We start from the raw sequence: 14,741 nt of genomic DNA, 5'->3' as shown, positions 1-14,741 counted from the left end.
GACGGAATAAAACACCCTGACTGTACATATATATTGTGATTCTATTCAAGAAATATATCCTACCACCAACAAGGTACTTTCTCTAAGATTATTTGCATTTACTCAAGTCATAGACAATATTAGACCTATCAAAATTTAATCGTGACTTTTTCTACTTTGACATTGGCAAATACATCCTATGTCAACCATGGAGCCACAATCTAAGAATTAAATTCCATATTTCCGTTTATAATATAATAAAATTTTAGAATTAAACTGTTACTTCGGATATAAACAAATAAAACAACAAACAAATTATTGTTTATGTGCTACTAACGTATGTACTCCACAGTTCCGTATGTGATAATTATAAGAATTGTTACTAAAACACGGTTGGTCCTTCAATGAGACTTTTGTTTCCTGGATATTTGAATTGATTTCAGATTAAGGTGAGTTTGAATACAAATGTATATTGATATATGTAACAAGTCAGTGAAGGGATACCCAAAGAACATGCCGACCGGCAAGAGATGATAGTATTTTTTTTAATTACTTTTAATGACGAGACGAGCTTGTCGTTCGCCTGATGGTAAACGATACGAACGCCTATAAGCAATAGAAACACCATACAACACCTTGAATTACAAAGTATTCGTTGGTATTCCACCGCGCTCGCCTTCCTGAGACATGAGATGTTAAGTCTCATTTTGCCCAGTAGTTACACTGGCTACAATGTCCTTCAAACTGGAACACAACAGTGACTACACACTACTGATTGATGAAATAGACATCGCGGTGGTACCTACCCAGGCGGACTCTCACATATGAAAGACCTACCACCAGTAAACGTAAGGATCTCGACAGTCGGCACGATTATGCCAGCTAAAATCTAGAACATAATATTAATATATGTATTTAAGTTTTTATAGCCGTTAGGGGTCGACCGCACTGAACCTTCGAATGTCAGATATCTGACATTCTTATAAGGCCAGGTCAAAAGTACCCTGAACCGGCGGGAATGCATGGAAGGATTGATGAAGGTGGAGGAAGCGAGAGAAGTATGCCAGAATCATGCAAAGTTGCATTCGATAGTCTCTGCCTACCCGTATGGGATAGAGACGTAATGCTATGCATGTATGTATGTATGTTTTTATATGATGATGCATAACATTAATTACCTATGTCTTTAAATAAATACTCTGCCATGCTGTATGCCTACCTTCTTGTACAGTCAGCCATAAAAGTTGCTAAACAAATTGAAAACTTAAAAATACTTTTATACATTCACTTCAATTGAAATATTCATTTTTCTTTATCTCAAGTAATGTTTATTTTAGCAAAGAAAAAACGATTGTTGATACGAAGACAAAAGTTTAATGGCGATTTGAAATTTTGAATTTGTTCAACTACTTTTGTGGCTGACTGTACCTATTCGAAATATAACTTTTGTAGCAGGAATTTTATTGTAACCTATGTTATCACATGACATAAATAATGAATTTTCCGCTTCTGCAACGAGGCACGTATTTATATGGTGAGCTAAAGTTGCGATAATTTGGTCGACGACCGAAGATTTTTCAGTCATTATTATAAATTGACATTATTCTATAATAATAATATCAGCCCTGTATTATATACTTGCCCACTGCTGAGCACGGACCTCCTCTACTACTGAGAGGGATTAGGCCTTAGTCCAACACGCTGGCCTAGTGCGGATTGATAGACTTCACACACCTTCGAAATTCCTATAGAGAACTTCTCAGATGTGCAGGTTTCCTCACGATGTTTTCCTTCACCGTTAAAGCGAACGATAAATTCACAAAGAATACACACATGATTTTTTTTTTTAGAAAAGTCAAAGGTGTGTGCCCTTTGGATTTGAACCTGAGGACATTCGTCTCGGCACACCGTTCCACACCCAACTAAGCTATCGCCGCTTGTTATTCTATATTTACGAAGAAAACGTATTATTGGCAAAGATGTTTACATTTTTAGTTATTACGCGGATACAGTAGAAGTTCTGACTTCCTTCGTTAATGCATTTTGTTACTTGGAACATATTTGCCGTGCGGGTTTTACCAAAAATGGGGCAAACTGCCTTCACGAAAAGGAAATCCAACGCATAAAACGAGGTAAATTTAAGGTCCCAGAATAAATACGTGAAAAAAATGCTAAGTTCTGTATAATTGAAGGTATGCCTACTTAAAAAAATCCAATGCTTTTAGGTGGATTATTGCTTGGCTATAGAGATTTTTAAATAGAGCAATTTGTTTAGTATTGGATTGGATTGGGAAAGTTCTTTTTATATAATAATCATAAAGTCTTCTTCGTTTGATATTAATTATACTGAACACTCGCTAGTAGATTTCTTTTCTTTTATTCTCGTATTCGCTCTAAGGTGAACCCGTTATACCTAGATATAAATTGGACGATAATGATATTATATTATCTATGCATAAAAATACACGTCAAATTGATAACCTCCTCCTTTTTTAAGTTGGTTAATAAGGTACGAAATAATATTGGTAACATCGACATGGCAAAAATTATATACTATTTTGATGATGCACAACAAAAAAAATGCATGGTTGTATCGAATTTATTAACAATTTAACGGAACAGCATAAGTCAATGCAAATTGCATAAGAAACTGAGAATATAAGCGAGCGGTGACGTCACAAGGCGCGCTAAGAAGAAACACGTAAGCTGATTTATGTCCGCAACAATGAATGTTTCTACCATTCCTAGGAGGTGGCTAGCTACTTGCAATGTTAATATAACCTATTAAACGTTATATGATTGATTTAATGGCAGATATTTGATTGAAGTGTTTTTGAGGTATACGTTAAGAATAAAATTATTAATGATGACTATATAGTGAATTCTGTTGTCTGTCTTCTTCTAGTAGACAAAAGTTACTTTATTTCTCCTAACTAATGGCTTACTTAAGAGAAGGTAAAATCGACAGTAATTGTGATTGTTATTGATACCTTTTTGTACCACGGCAGAGTGACTCCACTGATGAAACGCAAAATAATAGAATATACGAAACCAGTTTTCCCAATCTATTAGCTTGACTAACTTTATTATTCTGGATCTTGGTGATTTTGTTATGTATTTTGGTAAACGATGACGTAATTTGTGATCCACTGACGCAAAAGCGTTTATTTCATAAGGAAAATATACCATCAGCTTTATTATTCACTTTATGTGCAACCATCAGAGGAATCTGATTACACTGACCTGAACTGCTAAATAGAAGTCTGGATGGAAAAACAAAATTGAACCTAATTCCTTTAGAACAGGGTACTAAATGATTGTCATAAAGATAGAAGAATTTACCAGTGGTATCTAATGACACGTTGCTTGGATCTTCGAAGATCAGCTTATACAGGCGACGCAGATTAATATGGAATATATATCAACAAAGAGTTCAATCGAACTAAAAAATTCAATCATAAATCATAGGAAAAACTCGGAAAAGTCTCGGGCAATATCAGAAAAATGTTGGAAAATCCGATAATGTAAGATGAAATATTGCAAAATCAATTCTGACAAAAGGCAACATAAACTTTATTTGAAGAAACTCGGAATCAGACGTCACTACACCCATTAACGACGCAATTATTGATGACATAAGCAATTGAAGGGTTGCTAGACACTATGTTAAAGAAATAATGCATTAATCCAAGATTAATAAATACATAGCATTGGAATAAACAGCTAATGACGTAACGGTTCCATTTAGGCCAGTGTTATGCGAACCGTGTCCCAGTTAGCCACAGGGAGACTCTACCCAGTACAAACACGAGGACAAACCCAGATGACTCATTAAACGTTGGCCACAGTTTTATCTCCGGGGAATTTCTCCTTTGTAACGAGTACGGCTAGCGTTTTGGCTTCAGTTCAACAATGTGCTTAAAAAATGAGAACTGTGTATAAATTGGTTTAAAAGGAGAAGATTAGAAGGGAACGTTTTCTGTATTATTTGTTTTATTGTTATAATTAAATGGTGTTTATCGCTTCACGGAATTGCTGTCATGATTGGAGAATTGGGTATTTTGTTGTGATTACTTATCGATAGGTAGTTATTAAAATACATGTGTTTTTTATTGTTATACTCATGACTGCTTTTGTGTTGTTCTAAGAAAGAATGGTAATAAAGAATAATATTGTTGAATATAAAACAAAAAATAAACACGAATATCAACGTGGATGAAAACATGACAAGTTTCTTTGTATGGCGTTAATTTGTGTGTCGATTTTTAAATTATAATTAATGTGTAAAACGTGTTTAATTCATATTAAATGGATTTCATTATCATTTTAATAGACAAATCGAAAATAATTTATCGTTTTTAATACCTTTTTGAATGTTATTATAATTATCTCATTAGTCTATTATCGTTGATAGCATACATCTAGGTATGTTTTAATATCGAGAGCAATGACTCACGTCGCCAATGTACGACATGACGAAAAACAAATAAAGTAACGAGTTACGTACGCATAAATAATTGGCTATCTACACCGAGTGCAATAAGTACGAAGTTTTTAGATAAAACCCAGGTTTCCCCTACGTGGCTAGTGACCGGGCAAAGGCAGGATCTAGATAATTAGTTGTGGACAAAAATAGTCGTCGCGGCCGGGCCCTGGGCCAGGTGACGTCAGCGCGCCAGGGCCGGCGGCGGGGCAAGACGGGCCCCGCGCCAGTGTCGCGCGCGCCGTCAGCCCGGCCGCACGCTACCCACCGAGCCTGCACACAGCCAGCCACCAGCCGCCTCCGACGCTCGCCGCCTCACGCCTGCTCCACACCAACGGCCCGCGACGCGCCTCGCCACTGCCTACGCGACGCGCCGACTCTAACACGACGCCACTCCGACACACTGCTTGTGAGTAGCTATACACTATGCGCTAACAAACATCACAGTGACATGTATGTTGCAAGCTATTGTCCGACGGTAAATATGTACCGCGTTATCGTCCGATGCAGATTTCACTTCTGCACTTGCATTTTATTCGTAACGCCTTTTGTTGCACTAATAGAATTGTAATTGTATTTTTTTTATTAATTTGTTAATTGATAGATACTAATTTACATCGGTACAGAGAAGCGAGCCAACCTTGGCGCATCGGGCATTGCAGCGGGGACCTTGCAAGTCACGCGTCAGAGTAACCTCGACTCACGCCGTACTCGTGCCGTTACTAAAGTTTCCTTTGATATTATCGTGCTCGACGTCTCGCTCGCATTCGCTTTCCATTGCTACTTGAAGCGACCTTGTTCACAGGCTCGTCGGTAGCGATGCAGCTATGTATATCAAATTAATCTATACTTTCGCGTAGTAAGATGCAACTCTGTACTAAGCGTTGTTGATAGACGCGTTATGGAATTAACACAAACAGCTGACCGCTTACGACGTACTTCTTTTTGGCTGATAAAAAATATGACGCGGTCATTCAAGGACGGTCGAGTGTCGAGATGTATTTCCCGTTGCCGAGGCGCTAAACTGTCACACAAATTGAGAACAAATTACACTATTCATTAGCGTCGACAATGTTAATTGGAGATTGTTAATTTGTGAACACGTACACAGTACAAATAGAGTCGACAATGCGGTGCCAGTGCAGCCGTACAAGGGGCCCCGCAGTTTCCCCGGTTTATCGCAATTTGAAAAACATGCCATGTGTTATCGCGTGGTGTGTTCGCTATCAGCTGAGCCAGCCTTACTCGTGTCATGTTCCTACATAGGTAGGTATTAGATATATAGACGCAAAGACGTCAAGGGGCTCGCCTTCAATGACAAAACTCGTTTTGATGCTTCTAAACAGTTCGCTAACACGTCGCTCGCGTTTATTGTCTGAGATAGCTCTCATTTTATTTATTAAAAGATATTACGCAGGTAAAAGTTTTTCTACGTAACAAAGGACAGACCGTTTCGATCGAAAGTAATTGTAGCAAAGTCTCGTAATTAAATATTTTTAAGGCAATGATAAGGTCACATTTAAGAGTTGCGAAATTGAAAGTGATTTCGATACATGAACCACTTTTTTGTCGAAAACTTGTCCTCCTTTTTAACGCGAGGGCCTATTCGCAACCGTGCTCATTATTCGTTTACGTTTTGTGTTTATATTTGCATCATTATAAGACTTATTAAAACTAACGAGAATAATTATTAATGCTTCAGTAATAGATGGCTGTTTAACTTACATCGAACAAACGAGTCATAATAATGTTTGAAGGGTATTTTATTTATCCGTGGTTACCTTCTAGAACGTCTTTAGACACACGTATTTTTTTCACCTCGGATTGACATTGATCATGGTCCACAGAACCGGTACGTACAACTGTGGTTACCCTTCGCCAAACATTCGGCCACTTCTGAATACAAATTATTTTGTTAAAGTAAACTTCTTTGCTCAGCGAGAATTAATAACGTTTTTAAATGATAAAATAGTCGGCGCCTGACTTGTCTATAGTTTTTTTATCGTTTATATTTTTGTCTTTGATATTGGCTGACTTTGTTTTGACTACAATACGTACGAAACGCGTAACAGATGTACATGACATTTGTTTGAATTTTACATTTATAATGAAAACACAAACTTTGTTTACAGATAAAGATGGTTCGGAAATACGAAAGAATGAGCGGAAGACAATCTTGGAGTGAAGAGGACATGGCTAAAGCCGTCGCAGCAGTAGTATCAGGTAAGATGGGCTACAAACTAGCCGCCAGGACCTTCCACATTCCCCGCTCTACCCTTCAGCGGCGGGCTAGCAAGATACGATACCAACAGCCTGATGATCCCAAGCCATTGATGGGCCATTATAGAAGAGTGTTTACGGACAGTCAAGAGAAAGACTTGGTCGGCTACATTAAAAGTATGGAAAAGTATTTCATGGGCGTCTCCAGGCGGGACATCAGGGAACTGGCCTTTCAATATGCAGAAGATAATAACTTGAATCATCCCTTCGATGTGAACAGTAGGATGGCTGGCGAGGACTGGGTCAGGAACTTCCTGAAGCGCAACCCGGAGTTGCTGGATAGGTCGGAAAGCGACGTGGGCCTGGAGCCGGTGAACTTTGACCAGTTTTACCACTTCATGTGCCAGCTGTCGTGATGATTCGCGCTTCAGTTGGAATTGTCTCTGAGTAAAGGTCAAGATCGTGGCGCGTTCGAGTGCATCACACATACCTGTGTGTAAATCCAACTTGTGTATAAATTGGTGCGCTCTTTCGAAAATTTGAAATAAATTTTATATGGTTCTAAATGCTCAATAATAATCACTAGAATAAGATAACAAAACGTAACAATTTAAATCAATTTTATGCACATGTTGGAAATGTATGTAATAATGGACGGACCACGTAAAGATTTTATTATATTGTCAAATTAGATGGAGCCGAGCTCAATCGGAATCATGTTACCTTGTTTTACTTTGGTCTTACAAAGTACTTTATTTGTTAAATTGCTTACTTGTGACGTAAACTAAGGGCAGAACGGTGGCTTCCCGTCCCTGACCTATGCACCTCTGACTGCGGCCTGTACGTATTAAAAATATGTACTTACATTATGTATGGCTCTTAGTTGTTCATTGTAAATTTTAAAGTTTTGTTGGTTCATTATATTATATTTAATAAAAACTAAATTTAAGGGCTGTGATACGAGAGAAAGGTGTATTTTTATGGAACATATCTTAGGGTTGATATTATATATATTTGTAAAGAAATAAATGGTTATGTTTTAAAAATTCAAAAACTCGAATGCACGTTACAGATGTGGATAGTAACGTCTTACCTTATTTTTTAGAAAACTACTTATATATTCTGTAGCGTCTCTGAACATAAAGTCAGACTTTTTATTTTAAACAAGATACTTTGAAAGTTTAGAAGTTAGAAATTCTTGCATGTTAAAGATTCTGATCTAAATTTATAATTGCTATAGATAATTTTAATGTAGAAGAAACAAAAAAGAATTAAAAAAGCTAAGTAAATATTGCATAATATGTGTAATAACGTGGCTTATGTTATCTCCAGCAATAACTTTGAAGTGCCAGTTGGCTATTTTATTTATTACACAAAATATATTCTTTACGTTTTATTGTTACACAAATTTTATTACAAATAATTTTATAAAAGTTACATTTTCGCTGCGGCGGAGACATTACTAAAAGAATGATTTAATATTGTTTTTATACTTTTCCGTTAATTATGATTTATACTCCACTATCCTTTGTGAATTATACAAAATTGTGAATAATTTAATCCTCAGAATCTTTGATATTCAAATTAACAATTTATATAATGTGGATGCCTTCATCAAAATTTTATAAAAAAAAATATGTGCTGATATTTCGGAACAGTGGAGGATAAATCTTTGATTTTATATTTAAAATAAGTTGCTTACAATTGAAATCAAACGTATATGTGATAAGGTGATTGGTGATATTAGTGGGAAAAGGTTTTATCTACGGTTACCTATAGATACTTAATTTCATTTTTTTTTTCTAAAACAAAAATCAAAAGTATATTTTCTATTGTGGATTTAATGTATCAGTAATACACTTTAGCTAATTAATTTGTTACCTGATAAAAGCGTTGATCTCTTAATTTAGTTCAAAATAGCAAAATGTTTATTTATTTAAGACTTGAATTAATGGTCGTTGGATTTGAAGAAATTTAAACATTAAAAACAATTTATGCCAAAATAATATGTTATTATTATGAGATTTATTTTAACATAGAATATAATATATTCTTAAGTACTTAGTTGTCTAATATATAAACAATTATTTCAATAAATTCATTTAAAGATTATATTTTTGTCATTTATGTTGGAATACCGTTGCAGAAACGCCTGGAGACTAATTATTTTAAAGTAGACATATTTTTTTTAATACGTGGACGTAATTATGTCAATAATATTTATGTTGGCGACGTAAATAGACTGGTGGTAAGTCTCCAATATGTGAGAGTCCGCCTGGTTAGGTACCACCGTAATGTTTATTTCTGCCGCCAAGCAGCAGTGTGTAGTCACTGTTGTGTTCCGGTTTGAAGGACATTGTAGCCAGTGTAACTACTGGACATAATGAGACTTAACATCTCATGTGTCAGGATAGCGAGCGCAGTGGAATACCAAACGATACTTTGTAATTCAAGGTGTTGGATGGTGTTTCTACTGTTTATGGGCGGTCGTATCGTTTACGATCAGGCGAACGGCAAGCTCGTCTCGTCATTCAAAGCAATAAAAATATATATACTTATATATATTTTGTATGTGACTAACCAGTAACCACACGTTGCATGTCGCATTCTAGGAAAACACATTTTTTTTAAACCAGTAAAACATGAAGTACAAGTTACAAAGTTGACGCATCTGAATCTGAATACAAACATCCAGGAAAATGTAAATGAGGAACGTCCATCCTTTGTCGAGAGTCGCCAATATTATGCTGTCTTGCTGGACATTGGCTGACCCAGAAAATCTTCGAGAACAGTTCACTATGGCAAAAATTTCACTATGTACCACATGCGTTAATGCCTAATCTCGTCCAATATATTATAGTATCTCATCTGAGAGCATTATTTCTTTATTCAGGGAAGCTCGAGTTAAACTAAACCTAAATAATCGGTAATTATGAACATTTGATCCAAATAATTAATGTCAGCGAGATGTGATGCATATTTTATATTATTGAGGAGGCAAATTAACTAACGATTATGTAAAAATTAACGCATGCACTATTTGACAGAGCCGGAGATTACAATAATTGGCTATTTGACAGTATTCGGAAAGGTATTTTACAAATTGTTTCATATTATATACCTTTATAATAACCTCCTCGAAAAACCGTTTCTGATACAAAAAAAAAGCACTTTTTTAATTCATTTGAAATATCGTGCGAGAATTGTCGGTCACGTGACAACTGAGTTGTGACGTCATATTGGCTAAATAAAAATGGCTAAGAATTATTATTTCAACTTAAAATGTAAAATGTGACGATTCTTATATTCAACAGATAAGAAATCGCAATTTTATTTTTCAAACGTAAAACGTACGTAAACGTACAACCCTCATAATTTAAAAAATACAAAATAAATCTTTCAACCATGGATGTAGGAAATTGCAGTACGCAATAATGTCATGCTTGTAACTGATTACAATAAACATGGAGCTAATATTACCTGAGATTAGTAAGTACAAAGCACTCTAAATGACAAATCTCAACACACCCTACGCACGTGCTACGAGAAAGACAAGTCGTGACGTGACGCGAATTTTTATGCAAATGCATACACGTGCATCCATTTGCGTCACGTTTTATAAATTTGTGCGACGGTATGCCCCGGAATAGATGCTATAAACGACTTGGCTGAAAGTAGACTCAAATGAAATACCAGGGTTGCCACACCTTGAAAACCGAAAAATGTAGGAAATTACGTTCAGAGCGGACTCCTTGACAAGTGTCTGAGCCGTCGGAGATTGCATGGAAATTTAGTTCGTTAACCCTGACACGTTGGAAAACAAATTTGCATTTATAATGTTACTCGAAATAAGTAGAGAAACGTATGGAGTGCCATTTGCAACCTTTTTTGCTTATTTTGTGTCGATGCAATTTTGTTTTGTAAGCTATAAGTATTGTGCGACATTTATTAGCCGCATAATAAATTTAAAAAAAGGAATAGACATATTATGATCTGAAATTATTTTGGTCAGTCGAGAGTTATTGTTCCATAAATAAGTATTGGAGTACCGGAATAAGACATGACATGAACCAATATGAGCAGTTATCACCCGGAAACTGTAGGCCGATGTAAATCTAGTTTCAGTACCGGGACCTCAGCTCTACCTTGATAATACATACTATGCTTTTCATTTGTAAATACCATCATAATTAGTGGAACATACAGGAAGCTCAATGCAGCCACGAGATCATACACATCGCAACATAGCTCTTAGGAGTGCAGATCTGTCAAAATAAAATTAGTTTCAGATTTTATCGCTTTATCTTTATCAGCTTGAGCAGACAAGAACCTTGCTCGTGAAAGCTGTAAAGTTTTTAATCAACGGAAGAACACTACAAATACGGAAAATAACAAGTACTATCGAGAGGGATTAGATCGTAATTCACCACGTTGGCCTAGTGTGGACTGGCAGACTTCATACACCCTCAAAATTCTTATAGAGAATTTCTCAGGTATGCAATTTTCTTCACGATGATTTCCCTCGTCGTTAAAGCAAGCGGTAATTCAAAAGAAGTGGGAAGGTTAGTCATAAATAAATTATCGTATAAGTTATAAGTGACCGCAAAACCGCCCGGGAAAACCCCGTATGTCGACTTACCAGCTCTCTGCGTTGCAATTTATTGGTTAATTTGATCTATACTTTAAGTCAATAATCAAAAAATCCATTACGATTTATAGAACCGGAAGCTGTAAGTAACCTTATGTCGCTCCAAAAACACTCACCGGAAGGGCCGCAGTTTTGTGACTCTACCAATTAGTTACTTTAATTACAGTTAAAATATAAGTAACTACAATATTGATATTTATTTAGTTTTTTAGCTTATAAATTAACGTTTATTAACATCGTTATAAATCTTAAATCTATTGTTATTATCCTTAGTTTACTGACTCTACATTTGGCATATGTATCAAAATATTTACACAATATAGTCTAAGTAACATTGAATATGTATAAAGTTGACATGTAATGGCTAAATGACTTAAATATTCTCTCAAATCGGTATACCGAGAGTGTTTTTAAAATGAGTCAAACTAATAACGCATTGAGAACTACATTAAAAACATATCAATAATAGTTTTTAAACAATTGTGAAGTCACTCATACAAAAAATAATGTATTTTATGAAATGTACGGATTTCTAAATGAATCATTAGTACTTTGCGCCTGATGACTTATGCTGAACGTCGAAACGTAAATTGAGCCCCTGCTTGGAAATTGAAGTTTAACATCAGTTTCAGGGGCTCAATTTACGTTTGTTAAAGTAAAAGATATTTGTTACTATTGTGTATTAGGGATATTCACTAATAATAGAGGCCAGCAATTGCTTTTACCGCAAAACTTGTTATTGCGAGAATGAATAAAGAATTGACAATTGACAACAGAACATAGACAATCACATAGATAATAAAACAGATTAAATTAAATTGGACTTTCACTCAACAGTTACCATTAATATGTTTAATATGCTATTGTGCTAATATGTTGGTTGGTGATACAGAATACTATATATAGGTATGTGCAATATATCAGTGGCGAAAAGTCCATATAACCCGCCGTCTTCCCTTACGTATTTTATATCTAATTATCATTAGAACGAATTGACAGACCACATTTATGCATATTAGTACCTCCATGATATGTCGGGTTACCTTTCAAAAAAATTAAATATTCGCCACTGTACAATTTATGTGGAGTGGTAGTGGACTGTGGCCTCAGCTCTCTCAGCAGTCAAAGACCCATGCCTAGTAATGTGACAATGTATATTATAAGGCTGTTATTGTCGTAATATTATTAACCTATTTCACCCACAAGAACTAAGTTTTAAAGCTTGAGGCTCAGAGCCAAAATCCTGAAATTTAATTAAAACCAAAACCGTATTCTGGAAACGGGGTCAGTCCATCATTGAGTACTACTTAACAAAACATATGAAAACTTAAACCCCATGTATTAGCTAATTAGCTGCTTAATTTTAGAATTATAATGAACTTTAAGATCTAATACAGAAGGTTCTAGTGATTATAGATTTATAATACCTGGGCTTGGAAACATTGATTTGCCATAAGATCTTCCAATATAATATATAAATTCTTTTCGTATATTAATATAAGCTTTTCCTCGCGACTTTGCCCGCGTGAAAGAGTTTTTTACAGAATGAAAGTCGTGCTATATATTTTCTCGATAAAAGGTAGTATATATCCTACCCAGGATCTTAAACCTTCATACGAAATTTCATCGAAATCTGTCGTCGCGTTTAGATAGACACACACTTCGCAAGACTTTCTTTTATAATATAGAAAGAAGAAAGAAAGAAAAAAGATTTATTGGCCACAGATTGGATGGTCAACATAGTTTACAATAAATTAAACTTCTTATGAGGTAGGGGAAAAAAACACAAAGAATATAAAATTTTATAGTTATTTTTTTTGGTATCGGACCCCGTAGTCAACACTAGGGGAAACCCGCGAATGAGATACTGGAAGCCCCCGGATTAGCGACAGCAGAGTCCTGAAGGAAATTGAGAGGGGATAGCTGCAAAGGAAGTATGAAGGAAGGGTAAGGCAACCTCTTAGGATGGGAGGAGGGGAGAAGGAAAGGTAATGTTCGCGAGCCCTTATAGGCCTCAATGTGAATTAGCAACCATGAGGTATACACACTTAACTGTGTGTCTAGGGCCACGACAAATGTCCCCTCATGCATGGGCTTCCATTCGGTGTGGAGACCGAGCGCACAAGAATTGCCTCTAGGGGGCAATTTCATAGTTAGGTAAGTACCTAGAGACATAAATACACATATCTGTGTGTGTAAAAGAGTATCTTCTTCCAGTGTGGATGGTATATGTCCCACCATAACAGTGTCAATAGGATCTAGATCAACATATATCAAACAGCAAATGCTTGACGCTGATTTTCATCAAGACCCTAAGGTCAAACAAAAAAAACAATATGTAAGGATCATAAAAATAAACGTATGTTAAATAGTTGTATGTTTGTTACAAGTAAACGCATGAAACGCTCATCGGTTTAGATTATTATTATTGTTTTTTTTATTAAAGTTTACAAAACTGGCTGTTACACAAAAAATTACATTAAAAATTACTTTCAATATACATTATAATGTTGCTGTATACAACCTAAACCACAGCATGCGCAATAAAAGAAACTAATCATACACTCTCACAAAACAGAGAGAGAAGAAAAGAAAAACAATAAATAACATAATAAATTTAATCTAATTAATCAGCACAAATACAGACAAAGGCTTGGTTTCAATTGTGTTCCGGAAATGTAGTCGGTGCGACCTTTATCCCGAGAGGATTTTCATAAAAACAGAGTCTCGAGCGAGGGCTAGTTAATAATTAGAGGTTAACTTTGGCTGTGTAATCGTTGCGTCGTGGTCTGATACTTGTTCTCTAGATGATGTAATCATATTTTGTTGGACGTCACATAGTTACATATCAGTGGCGAAGGGTACATATAGCACGGTTCTTGCCGGCTTCTCTTTCGTAATATATATAAAATCTAATTATCATTGGAACGCTTTGCAGATCGCATCTATGCATGCAACTATATGTTGTGTCGGGTTACGTTTCGGAAGACTTCACCTTTCGCCACTGCCACATATTTACATTACAGAATATATAAACGAGGATTTTTTAATTGTCTGATGGCTTCTGCTTTGAGAACTACTACATAGCGTGAACTTATATGGCGTCATTTAGACATTGCGTTCTTAAATGAAACAATATATTTATCTTCTTAAATAACAATAATATGTGTACAATAAAATAAGTATGGAATAAAATAAATATCTATGAAAATGTATTTTAATTATACACGCCCTAATGCCACTACTACTACTCGTAAGAAAATTTGTCACAGTGGCAACATCACACTTTCAGACAGAAATACACGCACACGCCACATCCGCACTAAACTACAAAATTATCAAAAAATATTAAAGTAAAACTGGTATTTTCGGTGAAAATATTCGTTATTCTGTATGATTTTGGCACATCAG

The 14,741-nt window shown here is 35.6% G+C and overlaps 1 protein-coding gene across 4 annotated transcripts; it reads left to right on the top strand.

The window, feature by feature from the left end:
• Nucleotides 1-410: 410 nt before the first annotated feature.
• On the top strand, nt 411-8,607 carry LOC115443707. Of its 4 annotated transcripts, none has more exons than XM_030169231.2 (2): nt 411-428; nt 6,595-8,607. In XM_030169231.2, the coding sequence occupies exon 2, from the start codon at nt 6,601-6,603 to the stop codon at nt 7,096-7,098; it is 498 nt and encodes a 165-aa protein (XP_030025091.1). In that variant the 5' UTR covers nt 411-428; nt 6,595-6,600; the 3' UTR covers nt 7,099-8,607. The 4 variants fall into 4 exon arrangements, with proteins under 4 accessions (XP_030025091.1, XP_030025089.1, XP_030025090.1 ...); XM_030169229.2 differs by lacking the exon at nt 411-428 and adding an exon at nt 4,294-4,871; XM_030169230.2 differs by lacking the exon at nt 411-428 and adding an exon at nt 5,723-5,879.
• Nucleotides 8,608-14,741: the final 6,134 nt, after the last annotated feature.

The sequence above is a fragment of the Manduca sexta genome, chromosome 23, assembly GCF_014839805.1.
Source record: "Manduca sexta isolate Smith_Timp_Sample1 chromosome 23, JHU_Msex_v1.0, whole genome shotgun sequence".
In the NCBI taxonomy this organism is placed as follows: domain Eukaryota; kingdom Metazoa; phylum Arthropoda; class Insecta; order Lepidoptera; family Sphingidae; genus Manduca; species Manduca sexta.
Note: the sequence above shows the minus strand (reverse complement) of the source record. Positions and strands in the feature narration are given on the sequence as shown.

What these genes read in the sequence shown, in the direction of transcription:
- LOC115443707 (XM_030169231.2), top strand. Translation starts at nt 6,601, where the DNA reads ATGGTTCGGAAATACGAAAGAATGAGCGGAAGACAATCTTGGAGTGAA.